The sequence below is a fragment of the Crinia signifera genome, chromosome 12 (assembly GCF_055691185.1).
Source record: "Crinia signifera chromosome 12, ASM5569118v1, whole genome shotgun sequence".
NCBI classification, from domain to species: Eukaryota; Metazoa; Chordata; class Amphibia; order Anura; family Myobatrachidae; genus Crinia; species Crinia signifera.
Window position 1 is genome coordinate 3,106,121 of NC_139228.1, and position 23,238 is coordinate 3,129,358.

Consider the following 23,238-nt stretch of genomic DNA (forward strand, 5'->3'; position numbering starts at 1 on the left):
TCAGAAGTCAATTATTTAAATACCCCAATAGAATAAAAAAAAAAAAAGGGAGGAAAGAAAAAGTGTCACACAAACCAGATGACGTCATAAAGACGTATTTAATAACATGGTGCAAATGCAACGTAAACCACAGGAAACTAACGCACATCTAGATCATTATATACATATATATTTTAGTATAAAAAGGTCACAACTGGGACTGTTGCCAGGTTGTTATAGAAGTCTTGTAAGGTAAAAGCAGCTTGGCATTATAAAGGATATGGAATTCCCTTTCTTTAGTTGTAGGAAAGCATCGCGGAATGATTGTGTGCTGGCAAGGGGGGTAATTGGGAAGAACGTTGGCACCTATCTATGGCAAGATGGAGGGGCAAGTAGGAGGGGGTGAGTAGGAGTATGGCAAGATTAGGGGCAAGTAGGAGGGGGTGAGAAGGCATCAGAAGTGACCACTCGCACTGCACGGGGAAGGAGGCCGCCAGCACAGAAGACTGTAACCATCCTGTAATTCTCCGTATCGGCGACTGTGGATGTTCGCCACCAGAGGGCATCGCTTAGGTCCATGATTATGTGTGAGGTATCGGAGACGTCTCAGTCACAGCTTCTAGTTTATAGGTTGGTAGTTGGAGAAGACCTTCTTCTTCAGAAAGGAGACCACAATAGTTCCCACTATCAGCAGCACCAAAGGTGTTCCCAGAGCCACGGCCATTATACAAATCACCAGGGTGGAGAACGAGTCACGGGGTGGGGTTCCGTAACCAATCAACGCTGACCTGAAATCCAGCAAACATCCGATTAACTAATTATGCGACAGAACACGGCATCGTTCGCACAGAACCAGCAGAAGGGACAGAACTATGTAACACTAATAGACAGAACGCCATCTGCGGTGTATAAGAGGTTTGGCATAACCTACCCTAATGGACAATCCTTCCCTGCACTCACAGACCAGCAACTACCTAGTCTCAAGGTCATCATTTACTGCTAAGTCTAGTACACGGTCACCTTAAAGAGGTCAGGTCATAGTTTACCCAACACAATTCTATACCACCTGCGGCAAAAAGGGATAGGAACCACAATAATACCATGCACTTAACTGTGACTAGTAACTGCTCAAATATAATGGAGAAGGGAAGGCAAACAATGGTAAATTCACTAAATATTAATGTCGGTCATTCAACTTTTTTCACATCCATCCATTAGAGTAGTGGTTCTCAACCTCGGTCCTCAGGACCCCCAACGGTTCATGTTTTCCAGGTCTCCTGGCAGATGAACAGGTGCACTTATTCACTGACACATTTTAAAAGATCACAGGTGGAGCTAATTAGTTCACCTGTGATTCTGTGAGGAGACCTGGAAAACGTGCACTGTTGGGGGTCCTTGAGGACCGAGGTTGACAACCATTGCATTAGAGGATGCATTACACCAATGCAAAAATGAAAAGGTTCCTCTATTTCAGGCTTTCCCAACCACGGTCCTCAAGGCACATTAACAGTGCAGGTTTTAGTGATATCCAGGCTTCAGCACAGATGGATTAATCACAATCACTCAGGTACTAATTAAATCACCTGTGCTCAAGCCTGGATACCACTAAAACATAAACTGTTGGGCCGGTTTCACACAGTCCGGCTCCTGCCGTCCGGTCAAAACCGGAGTGTATGAAACCAGCCTTGGTGTGCCTTGAGAACCGTGGTTGGGAAAGCCTGCTCTAGAGCAGGGGAAGACAGCCTAGGACACATCCCAGAATGCTCTGCTTCAGTTTCACGGTTAGAGCATGCTAAAAGTGAGGCAGTGCATACTGGGAGGTGTTGGGGGCTGAAGTAAGTCTCCCCCTGTGCTACTGTATTATTACAAACCCTGTAGATATACAATGACACATTGTAGACCAGATCATATTTGTTTTCCAAGGCTGTCAGAACTTTCCATGTAATAATGCGAGAGTCACACAACACAGCACGACGCACAGGACAGACCGTTATCTGTGACTAAATCTACAGCAGGATTCCTATTATATAGAAGTGCAGTCTATCGTTAGGGGTAACAGATATAATAGTACATACTGGGAGTACTCACCAGCCTAAGTATTTGTGCTTGTCATAGAAGTCACCATCCGCAATCCCAAAGGAGATATTATAGGCCTCTACGTTATACCACGTGGACAGCCCCTCCCCGTAGTAGGCGTGCGCGATGCTCTGCAGGCGCAGGGTGTCATTCACCAAGCGTGGTTTGTAGATCTGACAGGGAACCGCGTCAGACCTGGAGGCGCTGGCCGCCCCATAGGCCACAGACTTCCACTGGAAGTAACCCTTGGCGTGGCTGCTATTGGACGAATCGGGCACCAGCTCCATCAACTATCAGGAAACACAGGGCAGGATTAGAGGAAGGGCATGCTGGAACTTGTAGTAATACAAGCCGCAGGCGGTTCAAACCTGGGCTACAGTTTCTGAATATTATTCACGTCAGAACCGTGTCTGTATCTAAGTCTCCGTTAGAGGTAAAGAGGTCAGGCCATGTTACCTCAAAGATGGTCGGTGTGAACTCATCATCGATGGAGCGGACTGGATGCATTTTCTTGCGCCCCATTTTCCGTTCCAGCGTCACCATCTCCAGGGCGAAGCGGGAATTATTCCCGCGAGGACGCACCCCTGAAATCCTGAACTCCAGCTTGGTGCAGTTGGCGGTATGAAGTAGCCGGGGCGAGGAAAGGTCTCGGCCGGGACCCCCGAATGCAGAGACCTGTGAGAGACAATTACAGCGGTCAGTTCTGTGGCAATGTGACAGGATAAAGGAAACATGTCCCAATAGATTACCCCTCAGACTAATTAACATTTGCCAGATGAACCAGCACCCCGACATTTTGTATGACACCCCACATTACGCCTTTTCCTCTCACCTTGAATGCAATGCTTCCATTTTGAAAGCTCCCAGAGGGGTCAGACCCATTGACGCCGGTCAGGTCGGCAGTCAGCGAGGAGGAATTCAGCGTGTTGTTAACGTTCTCCCACACAAAGTCAGACAGGTCGTAAGAGGGGTAGAAATACTTGGCAGCCGTCCCTGAGAAGTCGGCCGTGTTATTCACATCGCTGTATTCATATACCTGGGAAGGAGGAAGGCGAGGATTCAGTGTCTACAGCGTGTGGGTGACCCCGCATGGTAATCCCGAGTCCCCCGCTTACCCTGGAGAAGAGCAGGGCCGTGGAATAGCGCACACTGTCAGGGGGGTGGATGGCGATGGCACCGTAGGGCTCCGGAGAAAGGAGCTTGGTCCAGTTGACCAGAAGTTGGCTCTGATCAGTCTCCGTGTATAGGAGTAATACTGTGGGGGTCCCAATGGTGCTCCAGACGTAGTGGATGGTGTTACCCTTCCCCACAGCCCGGATGTGAAGCAGATTCGCGGAGGAGCTGGGGGAGCCGGGGACCAACTGTAGATAAATCTGGAAGAGAAAAACCAGGATTAGGAAAGTATAAATGGGATTATCACCAACGTGACAGGGGGCACATGAGGAAAGGGGCACAGTAGACATGGGATTATCACAGGGAGAAGGAGGAGCCCAGTAGACATGGGATTATCACTAGGAGGAGGAGAGGAGCACAGTATACATGGTATTATCACCAACGTGACAGGGGGACACATGAAGATAGGGGCACAGTAGACACGGGGTTATCACCGGGAGAAGGAGGAGCCCAGTAGACACGGGGTTATCACCGGGAGAAGGAGGAGCCCAGTAGACACGGGATTATCACCGGGAGGAGGAGGAGCCCAGTAGACACGGGATTATCACCGGGAGGAGGAGGAGCCCAGTAGACACGGGATTATCACCGGGAGGAGGAGGAGCCCAGTAGACACGGGATTATCACCGGGAGGAGGAGGAGCCCAGTAGACACGGGATTATCACCGGGAGGAGGAGGAGCCCAGTAGACACGGGATTATCACCGGGAGGAGGAGGAGCCCAGTAGACACGGGATTATCACCGGGAGGAGGAGGAGCCCAGTAGACACGGGATTATCACCGGGAGGAGGAGGAGCCCAGTAGACACGGGATTATCACCGGGAGGAGGAGGAGCCCAGTAGACACGGGATTATCACCGGGAGGAGGAGGAGCCCAGTAGACACGGGATTATCACCGGGAGGAGGAGGAGCCCAGTAGACACGGGATTATCACCGGGAGAAGGAGGAGCCCAGTAGACACGGGATTATCACCGGGAGGAGGAGGAGCCCAGTAGACACGGGATTATCACCGGGAGGAGGAGGAGCCCAGTAGACACGGGATTATCACCGGGAGGAGGAGGAGCCCAGTAGACACGGGATTATCACCGGGAGGAGGAGGAGCCCAGTAGACACGGGATTATCACCGGGAGGAGGAGGAGCCCAGTAGACACGGGATTATCACCGGGAGGAGGAGGAGCCCAGTAGACACGGGATTATCACCGGGAGGAGGAGGAGCCCAGTAGACACGGGATTATCACCGGGAGGAGGAGAAGCCCAGTAGACACGGGGTTATCAGAAAGAGTGAGGAGGAGGAGGAGCCCAGTAGACATGGGATTATCACCGGGAGGAGGAGGAGCCCAGTAGACATGGGATTATCACCGGGAGGAGGAGGAGTCCAGTAGACATGGGATTATCACAGGGAGAAGGAGGAGTCCAGTAGACATGGGATTTTCACTTGGAGGAGGAGAGGAGCACAGTATACATGGGATTTTCACTTGGAGGAGGAGAGGAGCACAGTATACATGGGATTTTCACTTGGAGAAGGAGAGGAGCACAACATACATAGGATTTTCACCGGGAGGAGGAGGAGCCCAGTAGACATGGGATTATCACTGGGAGGAGGAGGAACACAGTATACATGGGATTATCACCAGGAGGAGGAGGAGCACAGTATATATGGGATTATCACCGGGAGGAGGAGCACAGTATACATGGGATTATCACCGGGAGAAGGAGGAGCCCAGTAGACATGGGATTATCACCGGGAGGAGGAGGAGCACAGTATACATGGGATTATCACCAGGAGAGGAGCACAGTATACATGGGATTATCACCGGGAGGAGCACAGTATACATGGGATTATCACCGGGAGGAGGAGGAGCACAGTATACATGGGAACATCACCAGGAGAGGAGCACAGTATACATGGGGAGGAGCACAGTATACATGGGATTATCACCAGGAGAGGAGCACAGTATACATGGGATTATCACCGGGAGGAGCACAGTATACATGGGATTATCACCGGGAGGAGCACAGTATACATGGGATTATCACCGGGAGGAGCACAGTATACATGGGATTATCACCGGGAGGAGGAGGAGCACAGTATACATGGGAATATCACCAGGAGAGGAGCACAGTATACATGGGATTATCACCATAGCCATCACAGATACCCCCAGCTCTATCTCTCTCTCTATATTGAGGGGAGGTTAAGAAGAAGCGACATTACAGCCAGCTGTGTCCCCGATATATCCCATGACTAGTGATGTCAGACAATGGTGCAGTGGGTTCCCCTTTCCATGAGAACATACAGGGTAACGGTCACTGGTGACAGGGAAGCAGCTGCCAGGGATGAGTCCATGTAATCAACGTCTTCTCCCATCCAGATACAGAGAGATATTAGCTCCTTTGGGGAGCCAAGTTTACACCTGCACACTAATATTTTTAAGGTACCTAGGAAGGTTTTATATCCCCAGAATATATCTTTTGTTATTTGTGGGGGTGCTGTTTCCAACAGTCAGAGGTTATTTTAGAATATACAAAAAGAGGAAAGGGACTGTTTTTGGGAACGCACAAGAAGAGGTTTCTTTAAAATTTAACTTTTAATGTTCAATATTCTAAGACTCCCTTATACATTTTTTATGGGAGGTAACAGTGAAATTTATAAGAATTAAAAAATAAACATATAGACGTACATACACAGATTGTGTATCAAGGTGATAATAAAGAAAGAAAATTGTGTATTAAAATATTAATGTCACTCTGAAAAATGTCTAATTTATTCAGCATAGATGTATCCAGATACAGCCAGAGATCTCTTCAGCAGCCCATACACGCTGCGATCCCGGCAGGTCCGATGTGTGCTCCCGCGGCACCTCATCGCACAGTACAAGAGGTATGTGCTTGCACATAGTTTTCATCACATTGCATGCACAACGCATGCACAGGCAATGCAATATGATCCATGCTAGTTAAGCACGGAACGCACGCCCGCATCGGGACGTGTATGGGCGGCATTCATGTTATTAAGGGCTACCGCTGGCCGAGTGATATAAGCATTTCAGCAGACATGGAGATCTCTACCACCTGGACTGTTGGTTACCTTGAGGACTGCATTTAGGAACCACTACCTTAAACGGTGTCATCATATATGTAAGCTTTAGAATGTATCCTCTCATGCGCAGGGCCCTAGTTCCTCATGTGCGTTTCCTTCTCTTATTAAACCACCTTTGATGGAAACGAATCCTGCTGTGTTCTGCCACCCTGATACGTATCCCTGTGTCCCCTGCTGATGCAGCTATGGTTATGTGCCCGGTACTTATCCTCTATTGTATGGTTGGTTTGCCATTTACTGCTGCTTATATTGTCATCGCCTGACAAAGGTCCACACCAGGCCCAAAATGTCGGCAGGCTATCGATTGGATTAAACTCTTGATTTATACTTTCATGAGAAGACTGGTGAGTGCTGTTTTTTTCCCTCTTTTGAGATTTCTGGGTATGTAATTGGGAGTGCTGACTCATTACACCCCAGCGGACGCCTGGGTTAAAGGTGAGAGTGCAGGGCTTTCAGTTTCTGGTGTGGTATAGGGGTCCGACAGTCGGGATCGACAGTCATCCCAACGTCGAGATCCCGACTGGCCGAACCAGACAGCATGGTGAGTGCAACAAAGCCCCTTGCGGGCTCGCTATGCTCGCCACGCTGCGGGCACATTGGCTCGCTGCGTGAGCCACCTATTCTATTCTCCCTCTAAGGGGTCGTGGACCCCCACGAGGGAAAATAGCCGACGGCCGTCGGGAACCCGGCTGTCGGTGTTTCGACAGTCGGGATCCCAACGTCGGATGAACGCCTGTTGGGACCCCGTCCGGCACCCTTGGTTTCTTACCCCTATATTACTACATACCCCTCCCCCTGTCCCTATACACAGTACACTTCCCCCTGTCCCTATATACCCCCCATTGCTATATAACTACCCCCTGACCCTATATACCCCCTGTCCCTATATACCCTTCATAATACCCTACATAATACACTTATACACAATTGCAGGACATATTCAGGAACCATAGGTTCCAGCCTGCCCGAACGGCTCTCACCTTTCGGGTCTCCTCTTCCACCTCATGGCTCCCCCGGACCCCGGCACTCACAGCCCCGAGAAGCAGCAGCCATAGCCCCGGACACCACATCTCTCCTCCCGGCCGGGCAACAGTAGCTCCGGCGCTTCCGGCTTCTGCACGTGATCCGCAGTCAGCTGACCGCAGGCAGGGGGCGGTGCTCCATCACGTGTGCAGGAAGTCCAGTAAGTTAGTACCGCCGTGTACTTTTGTCAGTCACACACACTCATCCCGGGCGGTGAGGGGCATTGATCCCCCATACAGGAGTAGGTACTGATGCCCCATACAGGAGGAGGCACTGATCCCCCATTCACCCCATACAGGAGGAGGCACTGATCCCCCAGCAGTAGGAAGCACTGATCCCCCCAGTCACCCCATACAGTAGTAGGCACTGATCCCCTCCCCCCAGTCACCCCATATAGGAGTGGGGCACTGCTACCCCCAGTCACCCCATATAGGAGGGGCACTGATCTCCCCCTGTCACCCCATACAGAAGGGTGCACTGATCTCCACCAGTCACCCTATACAGGAGTAGGCACTGATCCCCCAGTCACCCCATACAGGGGGAGGCACTAATCCCCAGCAGTAGAAGGCATTGATCCCCCATACAGGAGGAGGCACTGATCCCTCATTCACCCCATACAGGAGGAGGCACTGATCCCCCAGCAGTAGGAAGCACTGATCCCCCCAGTCACCCCATACAGTAGTAGGCACTGATCCGCTCCCCCCAGTCACCCCATATAGGAGTGGGGCACTGCTACCCCCAGTCACCCCATATAGGAGGGGCACTGATCTCCCCCTGTCACCCCATACAGATGGGTGCACTGATCCCCACCAGTCACCCTATACAGCAGGAGGCACTGATCCCCCAGTCACCCCATACAGGAGGAGGCACTAATCCCCCAGTCACCCCATACAGGAGGCACTAACCCCCCAGCAGTAAGACGCACTGGTCACCCCATACAGGAGGAACTAACCCCCCAGCAGTAAGAAGAACTGATCCCCCCAGTCACCCCATACAGGAGGCACTAACCCCCCAGCAGTAAGAAGCACTGATCCCCCCAGTCACCCCATACAGGAGGCACTAACCCCCCAGCAGTAAGAAGCACTGATCACCCCAGTCACCCCATATAGGAGGCACTAATCCCCCAGCAGTAGGAAGCACTGACCCCCCCATACAGTAGTAGGCACTGATCCCCACATACAAGAGGGGGGGGCACTGCTCCTCACCAGTCACCCCATACAGGAGGGGGCACTGATCCCCCTTCCATCTCATACAGGTGCTTTTCTCATAAGGCACATGAGGCTTGTTGAGGAGGAGGCAGCACATGCTCACTGGTGTGACAGCCCAGAGCAATCTGCCTGATCAGACCCCGGAGCGCAGCTCGTACCCAGCTTAAGCCTTGTTTTATGAAACATTAGCAGCAGTAGCCGGCGTTGTCCAGGTTTATCTCTTTAATGAGTTAGATGGAACGGTCACCTCTAAACAAATAATTAGCAGCTCTTCCAGCAGGTATGGTATCACACACCGACAGTCATTACTCCAACGTCGGAATCCCGACTGCACAGCGGGGGGAGCGATTGCCACCTATTTTATTCTCCCTCTATGGGGGTCGTGAACCCCCACGAGGGAGCAGTCGGGATTCAGACGCCGGAGTAATGACTGTCAGAATCGCAACTGTCGGTGAGCCGTCCAGCACACCCGTGGGGTGGTCATCCAGTGCGGTTTTTGTTAATGGGGTGTCGCCAGTAGCCATAATCCCCAGTTTACAGTGTAGTTCAGAGCAAACTACAGCCAAGGAACGTAGTGACTGCTCAGAGCGTGTGAACAGAACAGTACTGGTGGCAGGCAGCACATCGCCAGAGATGTAGCCGAGGACAGGAGTTTTCTGTCTTAGTTGTGCAGGTCTCCGTCTACTGATGATCTAGTATCCAGCATCATTGGCACATTATGATAGGGGCAAACTAATGGAATGTCAGCAAAGAAGCTCTGCTCCATGGCAGGAAGTGGCCCTGTGAGAGCGTTAAGCCCCCCATGCTGTCCCAGCAGCTCCCCGGGAGGGATCACATGCGATGGCACTTCATGTGGCAAGTTTTGCGTGCGATTTATCACATGCAACTCTCAGGGAGCTGCAAGGACAATGAGAGCGGGGAACAGCAGCGACCAGAGAGCAGACGGGGGGGGGGGGGCACAGGGAGCCGGGCAAGAAGCTGCTTGGCAGGGGGGGTGGTGCAGAGTACCTGAGAGCCTGGCAGGAGAAGACGCTGCAGCGGCAGCACAAACGCATAGGTACCCATTGATTGGCCAAGACCTCTCTCAGCCAATTAGCGATTAATGGCTTCCTATGCGTTTGTATGGGCTTTTTTTATATATTTTTTTTGCGGGGAGCATGGCTCCGGGCAGCACGGCTCCGGGCAGCACATAAGATTTAGCAAATCTTATATACTGCCCCTATGACCTCCCGACTCAGATGCACACGGGACCACACATCGGGTCGGAGGTGATGTCTCCATATGCGATTTGGGACGATTTCAGGGCCAGATTTATCTGTAGGACACAGGAAGTTTGTGACGCATAGGTGATGGAACAAACAATGTTGTGCCTAGGGGCCCTACAGTAAGAAACATTTTTCTCCTCCCCATCCCATCATATCCTCCAGTAATGGGCAGTAAGAGGATGTATTCCTCTTCCCCCCCCCCCATCCCATTATATCCCCTGCATGGATTCCTTCCCCTAACCCCCTACAATGAGGGGCACAGATTATATGGCGGGGAAAGAGGTGCTTATGTGCTGTTGCTACGATGTACCAAGCAATAATTAGGATTTTACCAGTGTGTGGTGATGTGAGCAGGGCTGGTCCCCAAACTTTCTGACCATTAAGAACTTAATTTTATTTATGTACATTGGTCTTTATTCAGATCTGATCGCAGTACAAATTTGTTTGCAAAATGGGCAAAACTATGTGCACTGCAGGTGGGGCAGATGTGCAGAGAGAGTTCAATTTGGGAGGGGTGTTGAAACCGAAATCTAAATTTCAGTGTAGAAATAAAGCAGCCAGTATTTACCCTGCACAGAAACCAAATAACTCACCCAAATCTAACTCTGCACATGTTACATCTGCCCCACCTGCAGTGCACATGGTTTTGCCCATTTTCCAAACAAATTTGTACTGCGATCAGATCTGAATAAAGGCCATTGTTACTTATCCCAACCATCCTGATCACCAGCTAACCATGCCCCTAGCAGGTGCTGTCTGCCATGGGGCTCTACTACACGCTGGAGGTGGGCACATACAGAGGCATGGGCTAATCACTGGTACCTTCCGACCACTTGAGCTGGGCAGCTAGATGTGCGCACATATTGGCTGACCAGAAAACTAGTCAGCATCAGGAACAGCGGACTGCAAATTGGTCACGGTTCCCAATCTCTTCCTCACAGGTCCACACGAGTAACGTTACCGGGAAGTCCCAGGACTGTGCATACAAGCAGAATTCAGATACCCCTGGGTGAGAGGCCTACCTCTGCCCAGCCCCAGTCCCCATCCTCTGTCCCATATAGTCACCGACACAAACATAGCATTGCCTCTTGATCCATTCCATCGAGATAAAAACCTTTTGGGGTGCAGTGAAAAAATTTCTGATACTCTGGGGTGCAGGGATTCAGAGCAGTTTGGGAAGCACTGCCCAGTGCTGTGGTTGAGCGGTCTGACTGGATAGAGCACCACCTGTAGGACTAGAAGTGGTACTGCACCACATAACTTATTGTAGTTAGCTTTGTCCGCACTGCCAGAAGGGCCTGCTGTTACATGAACAGTGGATAATCCAATAACATAAATGAGAAAGGCCAGAAACAACATCTCAGTCACACAGGATGCCAAATTACAGTTTTATTTCAGGCGTATTAAGTGCAACCATGTGAAACGCACTTCCCCCCCTCTCCCAACCTCAGAGACAGAAATAAATACAGAATGTGCCGGGCCAGGGCCGCGGTATACAGGGAACACGCTGAAGGCCTCACATCCTCTTCTGAAATGCTGGAGGACTTCCCGGAGGGATCTGCTAGCCATGTGGTATAATGCTCACACCCATCACATTCACTCCTGGGGAGCCTCAGGTGCTGCTGATCTCCCCTGATCGTCACCCTTCCTCTTGTGGCCTGACACGATGTCATCAATACGGAGCAGCAAGATGGCAGTCTGCACCCAGGACAGAAAACAAGATTGTTACACAAGGAACACTCAATGTAGCCACATGGAACTCGTCAGCAGACCCAACAGTCTCCACTCCAGACACCCCCTCCCCCCCCCTGAAACCAGTACAGTGTAACCCTCCCCCCAAGCCCACAGAGACAGCCAACCCCCGCACACCAGGAGCGACAACCCCTCCTCACCTCTACGGCTGTTTTATATGTTTGCAGTTTCACAGCTAGAGGCTCCCAAATCCCCAAATCCTTCATATCGGCCAACACTCCAGCCTCCCCATCCACGCCCCAGGTCTGGCAGCCGTCCTGAGTGTGCTTTGCCTGCAATGATAAGAAGCCGGGTTACAGAACCGTTCTGCTCACCACGTATTAGCGAGAGGCAGCGAGCAACTTACCCTCAGGGAGGTCAACACCCGGATTGTGCTGGCTCCGCAGTTCTGGATCAGGGTCCTCGGAATGGCCTCCAGAGCCTGGGCAACTGCGCGGTACGGCCACTGCTCCACGCCAGTCATGACCTTTGACTTCTCAGTGAGGACATGAGCTACCGCCATCTCGGACGCCCCGCCGCCTGGCACCAGGTATGGGTCGATCATCACGTTGCGGCAGACTTGCATAGCGTCCTGTAGGTTGCGCTCTACCTCCTGCAGGAAACATATTGGTTAGATGAGATGTTCTATCACCATTTTACGGAAATCGGGCTGTCAGGTGGATACAGAAAGAATACCAATAGCAATAAACACAGGGGTGAGCCGGGCACAGCGCCGTGACCATGGGTTCTATCCTCACCATTGCATAATAGGCTGGCGTCATAAACAAACCATGCAATCCACAATGCAGCACTTACAGCTAGGATTTCTTTGCTGGCCCCGCGCAGGACAATGGTGCAGGCTTTGGGGTCCTTGCACTCTGTGATGAAGGTAAAATACTCATCCCCAATCTTCTTGATGTCGAAGAGTCCGGCGCCGGTTCCCACATCCTCCTCCCGGAGCTCGTCTGTGCGACTGGCAATGCGGGCACCACAGGCCCTGGGAGAGAAGAGATTAAAGATCAGTACTGCTCCTCCCTCCGGCAGATCGGAGCCTCCCGCGGTCCAGCCTCTGGCACTACCTGGCTATTCTGTTGTTGTCGGTCTTGCGGACTCTGCGGATAGCGGTGATGTTGGCCTTAACCAGGTAATGCTGAGCGAGATCTGAAAGATGAGAACATTCTATGACTGTCCGATCACTCCAATGTTATCAGTACACAGGTTGCTGATGGGATGTGGGCCTCACCGGAGATCCCTTTCTCGGTGATCACCAGATCTGGCTGCAGTCTGATGATGTCCTCACAGATCTGCTGGATGTATTCCTCTTCCATCTGGAGAATACGAGTAAAGTCCTCCTCGCGGGTTATCTCAATCTCGGTCTGCAGAAACAAACAAGGGTGGTTATACCATGGGCAAGAGAACCGGGCCGGCAACAGGGGAGGGGAGATCAATACTTGCTGTGGAACATGAGATCAGTGCATGTTTTCCAGGTCTCCTGACACCGTTCACTAATTCTGTGAGACCTGGAAAACATGCACTGCTATTGTTCAGGAAGAACTGGAGCTGGGAAACACTTGTGTAGAGTTTATATGTTCCCCATACTTGCGTGGGCTTCCTCCCACCATCATAGTTAGTTAAATGGCTTCTGTGGCTATACTTGTGCTGGGGAATACGGACATGTCTAGTTATGGAGATAAAGGAGCAGGAATACCTGGCTCTCTCCTTTCTTGTACTCCAGGGAGCAGTCCAGCAGGACAATGCGCGGGTTCTTGATGTTCCTCCTCATCTTTGGGTGTGTGACATCTTTATTCACCATGACACCGCGCAGCACACAGGAGTCTTCAATTATACCTCCAGGAATCTGGTGACAGCAGAGGGAGAGTCAGTGCTTGGCCTGAATACATCATGTGACGCATCCTATTACAGCCCTCTGTCATGCGCCGCATCCTATTACAGCCCTCCGTCATGCGACGCATCCTATTACAGCCCTCCGTCATGCGACGCATCCTATTACAGCCCTCCGTCATGCGACGCATCCTATTACAGCCCTCCGTCATGCGACGCATCCTATTACAGCCCTCCGTCATGCGACGCATCCTATTACAGCCCTCCGTCATGCGACGCATCCTATTACAGCCCTCCGTCATGCGACGCATCCTATTACAGCCCTCCGTCATGCGACGCATCCTATTACAGCCCTCCGTCATGCGACGCATCCTATTACAGCCCTCCGTCATGCGACGCATCCTTTTACAGCCCTCCGTCATGCGACGCATCCTATTACAGCCCTCCGTCATGCGACGCATCCTATTACAGCCCTCCGTCATGTGACGCATCCCATTACAGCCCTCCGTCATGTGACGCATCCTATTACAGCCCTCCATCCTGCCTACATCATGTGACGCATCCCATTACAGCCCTCCGTCCTGCCTACGTCATGTGACGCATCCTATTACAGCCCTCCGCCCTGCCTACATCATGTGACGCATCCTATTACAGCCCTCCGTCATGTGACGCATCCTATTACAGCCCTACGTCATGTGACGCATCCCATTACAGCCCTCCGTCCTGCCTACGTCATGTGATGCATCCTATTACAGCCCTCCGCCCTGCCTACATCATGTGATGCATCCTATTACAGCCCTCCGTCCTGCCTACATCATGTGATGCATCCTATTACAGCCCTCCATCATGTGACGCATCCTATTACAGCCCTCCATCCTGCCTACATCATGTGATGCATCTTATTACAGCCCTCCGCCCTGCCTACGTCATGTGATGCATCCTATTACAGCCCTCCGCCCTGCCTACATCATGTGATGCATCCTATTACAGCCCTCCGCCCTGCCTACGTCATGTGATGCATCCTATTACAGCCCTCCGCCCTGCCTACATCATGTGATGCATCCTATTACAGCCCTACGTCATGTGACGCATCCTATTACAGCCCTCCATCCTGCCTACATCATGTGATGCATCCTATTACAGCCCTCCGTCCTGCCTACATCATGTGATGCATCCTATTACAGCCCTACGTCATGTGACGCATCCCATTACAGCCCTCCGCTCTGCCTACATCATGTGATGCATCCTATTACAGCCCTCCGCCCTGCCTACGTCATGTGATGCATCCTATTACAGCCCTCCGCCCTGCCTACGTCATGTGATGCATCCTATTACAGCCCTCCGCCCTGCCTACATCATGTGATGCATCCTATTACAGCCCTCTGCCCTGCCTACATCATGTGACACATCCTTTTACAGCCCTCCGTCCCGCCTACATCATGTGACGCATCCTATTACGTCATGTCACGCATCCTATTACAGCCCTCCATCCCGCCTACATCATGTGACGCATCCTATTACAGCCCTCCGTCCCGCCTACATCATGTGATGCATCCTATTACAGCCCTCCATCCCGCCTACATCATGTGATGCATCCTATTACAGCCCTCCGTCCCGCCTACATCATGTGATGCATCCTATTACAGCCCTCCATCCCGCCTACATCATGTGATGCATCCTATTACAGCCCTCCGCCCTGCCTACATCATGTGATGCATCCTATTACAGCCCTCCGTCCTGCCTACATCATGTGATGCATCCTATTACAGCCCTCCACCCTGCCTACATCATGTGACGCATCATATAACAGCCCTCCGCCCTGCCTACATCATGTGATGCATCCTATTACAGCCCTACGTCATGTGACGCATCCTATTACAGCCCTCCGTCCCGCCTACATCATGTGACGCATCCTATTACAGCCCTCCGTCCCGCCTACGTCATGCGACGCATCCTATTACAGCCCTCCATCCCGCCTTCATCATGTGATGCATCCTATTACAGCCCTCCATCCCGCCTACATCATGTGATGCATCCTATTCCAGCCCTCCATCCCGCCTACATCATGTGACGCATCATATTACAGCCCTCCGCCCTGCCTACATCATGTGATGCATCCTATTACAGCCCTACGTCATGTGACGCATCCTATTACAGCCCTCCGTCCCGCCTACATCATGTGACGCATCCTATTACAGCCCTCCGTCCCGCCTACATCATGTGACGCATCCTATTACAGCCCTCCATCCCGCCTTCATCATGTGATGCATCCTATTACAGCCCTCCATCCCGCCTACATCATGTCACGCATCATATTACAGCCCTCCGCCCTGCCTACATCATGTGATGCATCCTATTACAGCCCTCCGCCCCGCCTACATCATGTGACGCATCCTATTACAGCCCTCCATCATGTGACGCATCCTATTACAGCCCTCCATCCCGCCTACATCATGTCACGCATCATATTACAGCCCTCCGCCCTGCCTACATCATGTGATGCATCCTATTACAGCCCTCCGCCCTGCCTACATCATGTGATGCATCCTATTCCAGCCCTCCATCCCGCCTACATCATGTGATGCATCCTATTACAGCCCTCCGCCCCGCCTACATCATGTGATGCATCCTATTACAGCCCTCCGCCCTGCCTACATCATGTGATGCATCCTATTACAGCCCTCCACCCTGCCTACATCATGTGACGCATCATATAACAGCCCTCCCTACATCTTGTGATGCATCCTATTACAGCCCTACGTCATGTGACGCATCCTATTACAGCCCTCCGTCCCGCCTACATCATGTGACGCATCCTATTACAGCCCTCCGTCCCGCCTACGTCATGTGACGCATCCTATTACAGCCCTCCATCCCGCCTTCATCATGTGATGCATCCTATCCCAGCCCTCCATCCCGCCTACATCATGTGACGCATCATATTACAGCCCTCCGCCCTGCCTACATCATGTGATGCATCCTATTACAGCCCTCCGCCCTGCCTACATCATGTGATGCATCCTATTCCAGCCCTCCATCCCGCCTACATCATGTGATGCATCCTATTACAGCCCTCCGCCCCGCCTACATCATGTGATGCATCCTATTACAGCCCTCCGCCCTGCCTACATCATGTGATGCATCCTATTACAGCCCTCCGCCCTGCCTACATCATGTGATGCATCATATTACAGCCCTCCGCCCTGCCTACATCATGTGATGCATCCTATTACCGCCCTCCGCCCTGCCTACATCATGTGATGCATCCTATTACAGCCCTCCATCCCCCCTACATCATGTGATGCATCCTATTACAGCCCTCCGCCCTGCCTACATCATGTGATGCATCCTATTACAGCCCTCCGCCCTGCTGGGAAGTCTCACCTTCTCGACCTTAGCATATTGCTTAATGTCAAACTCCTTCCTGCCATTTTCTTCAAAGGCTACTGTCTTCACGGCGTCCAGAGCGATGTTACAGGCAAGGTCCGCCCAGCGCTTGATGGCCTTGGTATTCACAGCGCTGTTAATGATCTTCAGCATTGCCTCCCGATCGTTCGTGTCTACAGGAGCGCTGAATACATAGCAGAACATGGGAGTGTCACATGGTGGACCGTGCTGAGATGATCATACACCTCCGGGCTCAGGTATTACACATAGGCTAAATCAGACATCACACAAACTACTAACAAGACAAACAACAAGGGCCCGATTCAAAGCACACGCACTGCCGCATATCCCTCTGAATCAGGCCTCACAGCAGCTAACACCGAGGACAGGGAGATTACCTATAACTGGTCATTTGTAGCGTATGAACATCACCTGATCTCCTTCAGGATGCTGATCATGTCGTCCAGGGCCTTGCGATAGGCGCTGATCACTATGGTTGGATGCATCTGTTGCTCCAGGAAATGTTCAGCCACGGCTAACATCTCTCCAGCTGCAGAGACAGAAGCGGCAATGAGAACATAGGTCAGATGCCATCCTGTGGCCGGAGGATTCCGCACCGGTCCTTACCCAGAATGATGACCGACGTGGTCCCGTCTCCCACCTCCTCATCTTGTGTGCGACTGATTTCAATCATGGATTTAGCGGCTGGGTGCTGAACCTGGATCTGGAAGTTACACGGGGGTTATTCAGAGGGATTCCCATTATATGCAGCACCACCTATCAAATAGTGGTTCCTGATTTGTTTTTTATGGTGGGGGAGCTTGAGCTTAGATTTGGAAAACAAAAAGACAACCTCAATCTGCCAGCATTATTTATTATCTGGTATTAGGGCTCATTTACTAATCGTAGAACAGACAGAAGCGAATGACCACCCCTGCATCCTGGTTACAGCCGGGCCTGCAGCTCTCATACCAACCCAGGCTACAATGTACAATGAGTAGGATGTAGTGCATAGTAACACTATGGTTAGGGGTTTGCCTAAGGCAGTGGTACCAACTTCGGTCCTTTAGTACCGCCAATAAATCACATTTCCCAGGTCACTCAGCAGGTGCACTCATTACTCACTGACACATTCCCAGGTCACCCAGCAGCATAGGTGTACTCATTCCCAGGTCACCCAGCAGGTGCACAGGTGTACTCATTACTCACTGACACATTTCCCAGGTCACCCAGAAGCTGCACAGGTGTACTCATTACTAACTGACACATTTCCCAGGTCACCCAGAAGCTGCACAGGTGTACTCATTACTAACTGACACATTTCCCAGGTCACCCAGCCGCTGCACAGGTGTACTCATTACTCACTGACACATTTCCCAGGTCACCCAGCAGCTGCATAGGTGTACTCATTACTCACTGACACATTTTCCAGGTCACCCAATAGGAGCACAGGTGCACTCATTACTCACTGACATTTCCAAGGTCACCCAGCACAGGTGTACTCATTACTCACTGACACATTTCCCAGGTCACCCAGCCGCTGCACAGGTGAACTCATTACTCACTGACACATTCCCAGGTCACACAGCAGCATAGGTGTACTCATTCCCAGGTCACCCAGCAGGTGCACAGGTGCACTCATTACTCACTGACACATTTCCCGGGTCACCCGGCAGGTGCACAGGTGCACTCATTGCTCACTGACACATTTCCTAGATCACCCGGCAGCTGCACTCATTACACACTGACACATTTCCCAGGTCACCCAGCAGCTGCACAGGTGCACTCATTACTCACTGACACATTTCCCAGGTCACCCAGCAGGTGCACAGTTGTACTCATTACTCACTGACACATTTCCTAGATCACCCGGCAGCTGCACAGGTGTACTCATTACTCACTGACACATTTCCTAGGTCACCCGGCAGTTGCACATGTGTACTCATTACTCACTGACACATGTCACCCAGCAGCTGCACAGGTGCACTCATTACTCACTGACACATTCCCAGGTCACCCGGCAGCTGCACAGGTGCACTCATTACTCACTGACACATTTCCTAGATCACCCGGCAGCTGCACATGTGTACTCATTACTCACTGACACATTCCCAGGTCACCCAGCAGCATAGGTGTACTCATTCCCAGGTCACCCAGCAGGTGAACAGGTGTACTCATTACTCACCGGCACATTTCCCAGGTTACCCAGCCGCTGCACAGGTGACCTCATTACTTACTGACACATTTACCAGGTCACCCAGCAGGTGCACAGGTGTACTCATTACTCAGTGACACTTAAGCTGCCCATACACGCTGCGATCCCGGTGTGTGTTCCGGGCTCAAATAGCATCCATCACATCGCATTGTACGCCTTGTGCATGCGATGTGATGAAAAGCAAGTACAAAAAGTATGTGCAGCACATACTTTCTGTACTGTGCGATGAGCTGCCGCAGGAGTGCGCACCTCAAAGCACACATCGCCCCGCCGGGAATCGCAGCGTGTATGGACGGCAATAGTCCTGTGAAACTGTGGAGGGGGCTAAAACTGGAGCTGCTGGAGAGGTAGCGGGCAGGGTCCATTGCAGAGGCAGGGAGCGGTCTGGGGGAGCGGCAGGGAGAATAGAAACCATCCTATTCAAAAAAACTGGGCGGCCACTGATTGGCTGAGAGCTTAGCCAATCAGCGGCCGTCCAGACTTTTGAATAGGATTTCTTTCTATTCTCCTGCCGCTCCCCCAGTCTCTGCTCTGCGGTCCCCACCTGCCGCAACCTCTCCTGCAGCTCCCCTGCACCAAACCGGGCTCCGTCTCTGGTCACCGCTCCCCCAGTCTCAGCTCTGCGGTCCCCACCTGCCGCAACCTCTCCTGCAGCTCCCCTGGACCAAATCGGGCTCTGTCTCTGGTCACCGCTCCCCCAGTCTCTGCTCTACGGTCCCCACCTGCCGCAATCTCTCCTGGACCAAATTGGGCTCTGTCTCTGGTCACCGCTCCCCCCAGTCTCTGCTCTGCGGTCCCCACCTGACGCAACCTCTCCTGCAGCTTCCCTGGACCAAACCGGGCTCCGTCTCTGGTCACCGCTCCCCCAGTCTCTGCGGTCCCCAACTGCTGCAACCTCTCCTGCAGCTCCCCTGGACCAAACCGGGCTCCGTCTCTGGTCACCGCTCCCCCAGTCTCTGCGGTCCCCACCTGCCGCAACCTCTCCTGCAGCTCCCCTGGACCAAACCGGGCTCCGTCTCTGGTCACCGCTCCCCCAGTCTCTGCGGTCCCCAACTGCTGCAACCTCTCCTGCAGCTCCCCTGGACCAAATCGGGCTCCGTCTCTGGTCACCGCTCCACCAGTCTCTGCTCTGCGGTCCCCACCTGCCGCAACCTCTCCTGCAGCTCCCCTGCACCAAATCGGGCTCTGTCTCTGGTCATCGCTCCCCCAGTCTCTGCTCTGCAGTGCCCACCTGCCGCAACCTCTCCTGCAGCTCCCCTGGACAAAATCGGGCTTCGTCTCTGGTCACCGCTCCCCCAGTCTCTGCTCTGCGGTCCCCACCTGCCGCTCCCCTGGACCAAACCGGGCTCCGTCTCTGGTCACCGCTCGCCCAGTCTCTGCTCTACGGTCCCCACCTGCCGCAACCTCTCCTGCAGCTCCCCTGGACCAAATCGGGCTCTGTCTCTGGTCATCGCTCCCCCAGTCTCTGCTCTGCAGTGCCCACCTGCCGCAACCTCTCCTGCAGCTCCCCTGGACAAAATCGGGCTCCGTCTCTGGTCACCGCTCCCCCAGTCTCTGCTCTGCGGTCCCCACCTGCCGCTCCCCTGGACCAAACCGGGCTCCGTCTCTGGTCACCGCTCGCCCAGTCTCTGCTCTACGGTCCCCACCTGCCGCAACCTCTCCTGCAGCTCCCCTGGACCAAATCGGGCTCTGTCTCTGGTCATCGCTCCCCCAGTCTCTGCTCTGCAGTGCCCACCTGCCGCAACCTCTCCTGCAGCTCCCCTGGACCAAATCGGGCTCCGTCTCTGGTCACCGCTCCCCCAGTCTCTGCTCTGCGGTCCCCACCTGCCGCTCCCCTGGACCAAACCGGGCTCCGTCTCTGGTCACCGCTCGCCCAGTCTCTGCTCTACGGTCCCCACCTGCTGCAACCTCTCCTGCAGCTCCCCTGGACCAAACCGGGCTCCGACTCTGGTCACCGCTCCCCCAGACGGCAGCACATAAGATTTATCTTATGTGCAGACCTTCCGACCTACGGATCTGATCCGATGCCCACGGGACCACACGTTGGATCAGGTGTCATACCCAACGCAATTTCACCCGATTTCTCGGCCCGATCCTCCAGAATCTGGTGAAATCTGGCCCAAACCACGTAGTGTATGGGGGGCCTTAACTACCCTCACCATAAAAATCCTTAGCTAGAAGTAAATGGATACAAAACCTTATATTAAGGGCTCATTTGTGTAACTGCGCTCCCTTCGCCCAGTGCCACATAAAGGCACACCCACCTCTCTGAGAATGGCGTTTCCATCATTGGTCATCACAATCCCCCCCATGGGGTCCATCAGCATCTGTAACAGGAAGATATGTCAGAGCCCAGCACTCTGTATCACCTACTATCCCCAGTACCGTCCTGTATCAGACTAATCACCTTCATCATGGCGCGGGGCCCCAGGCATGTCCGGATGATGTCTGCGATGGTCTAGAGAAACATAACAGTTAGAGGTCAGCCTGTTGGGCCTGGGGTAACTGCAGGGGACACAGGTGGTGGGACATTTACCTTTGCAGCATTGATGTTTCCAGTCTGCACCTTCCGGCCTGACTCTCGCTTGATGTTCTGACCTAAAAGAGGAACGGCAGCTGCTCAGATACTGGGAAGATGTAACTGAGCGACAGGAAAAAACTGTCTTATCTAGGGATCACAGCAGTGCTATAGCAATATGGACACTAAAATCAGGATCACGGCAGCCCTACATATACAGTATAGTGACGCGAAATAGGGATCACAGCAGCGCTATAGCAATATGGACACTAACAGAGATTACAGCAGAGCTACATGTACAGTATAGTGACACTAAAATAGGGATCACGGCAGCACTATCGCAATACGGACACTAACAGATCACGGCAGCGCTCCAGCTACAGTATAGTGACACAAAAATCGGCAGCGCTCCAGCTACACTGACACTAAAATAAGGATCACGGCAGCCCTACATATACAGTATAGTGACGCGAAATAGGGAGCACAGCAGCGCTATAGCAATATGGACACTAACAGATCACGGCAGCGCTCCAGATACAATGAAACTAAAATAGGGATCACAGCAGCGCTCCAGCAACACTGACACTAAAATAAGGATCACGGCAGCCCTACATATACAGTATAGTGACACTAAAATAGGGATCACGGCAGCACTATCGAAATACGGACACTAACAGATCACGGCAGCGCTCCAGCTACACTGACACTAAAATCGCCATCGCTCCAGCTACACTGACACTAAAATCGCCATCGCTCCAGCTACACTGACACTAAAATCGCCATCGCTCCAGCTACACTGACACTAAAATCGCCATCGCTCCAGCTACACTGACACTAAAATCGCCATCGCTCCAGCTACACTGACACTAAAATCGCCATCGCTCCAGCTACACTGACACTAAAATCGCCATCGCTCCAGCTACACTGACACTAAAATCGCCATCGCTCCAGCTACACTGACACTAAAATCGCCATCGCTCCAGCTACACTGACACTAAAATCGCCATCGCTCCAGCTACACTGACACTAAAATCGCCATCGCTCCAGCTACACTGACACTAAAATCGCCATCGCTCCAGCTACACTGACACTAAAATCGCCATCGCTCCAGCTACACTGACACTAAAATCGCCATCGCTCCAGCTACACTGACACTAAAATCGGGATCACGGCAGCGCTCCAGCTACACTGACACTAAAATCGGGATCACGGCAGCGCTCCAGCTACACTGACACTAAAATCGGGATCACGGCAGCGCTCCAGCTACACTGACACTACATAAGGAACCGCAGCTGCGCCACAGAGACGCTGACAGTAAATTAGGGATCACAGCGACACCAGAGAGAAACGGCCAATAAAGTAGGGATTACAGCAGCGATGCTATAGTACGACACATGCGGACCCCAGGGGATACTCACTCAGCACGAGTACCGGGCGGCCCATCATCCTGGCGGCTCAATCAGCGGGGAAAACACGGAGCCAGTAACGGGAAGAAGCTTCTAGAGAAAGAAAGAACAGAGGCCCCCTCCTGAGTACAACTTAACCCAATAGCGCCGACATCTCAACCAATGGGAGCCTCCGCTGCCGCGCCTTACCCAATCCAGCGCTCCGAGGCGTGGCCAGTGGGGGCAAAGCTGCGCAAGTTTGGTTGGCAGCTCAACTGCTGTTAGAAGCCGCATGGAAACAGGCGCTGCAGCGCCCATGCGTCATCACGGAGGGCCGCGGTG

The 23,238-nt window shown here is 52.6% G+C and overlaps 2 protein-coding genes across 2 annotated transcripts; both read right to left on the reverse strand.

The window, feature by feature from the left end:
• Nucleotides 1–79: 79 nt before the first annotated feature.
• GLMP (glycosylated lysosomal membrane protein) lies at nt 80–7,475 on the reverse strand. Its single transcript, XM_083166195.1, has 6 exons — nt 7,303–7,475; nt 3,171–3,428; nt 2,888–3,091; nt 2,512–2,730; nt 2,068–2,345; nt 80–767 (listed from the first exon to the last, which is right to left on the reverse strand). The coding sequence occupies exons 1-6, from the start codon at nt 7,390–7,392 to the stop codon at nt 599–601; spliced, it is 1,218 nt and encodes a 405-aa protein (XP_083022321.1). The 5' UTR covers nt 7,393–7,475; the 3' UTR covers nt 80–598.
• A 3,717-nt stretch (nt 7,476–11,192) lies between these two features.
• CCT3 (chaperonin containing TCP1 subunit 3) lies at nt 11,193–23,076 on the reverse strand. The gene is made up of 14 exons (XM_083167212.1): nt 22,930–23,076; nt 21,530–21,591; nt 21,401–21,451; nt 21,258–21,320; nt 17,406–17,502; nt 17,211–17,328; nt 16,776–16,962; nt 13,258–13,407; nt 12,793–12,925; nt 12,629–12,710; nt 12,366–12,546; nt 11,917–12,162; nt 11,711–11,842; nt 11,193–11,516 (listed from the first exon to the last, which is right to left on the reverse strand). Exons 1-14 carry the CDS (start codon nt 22,955–22,957, stop codon nt 11,415–11,417), a joined length of 1,632 nt encoding a protein of 543 aa, XP_083023338.1. The 5' UTR covers nt 22,958–23,076; the 3' UTR covers nt 11,193–11,414.
• Between the last annotated feature and the right edge of the window lie 162 nt (nt 23,077–23,238).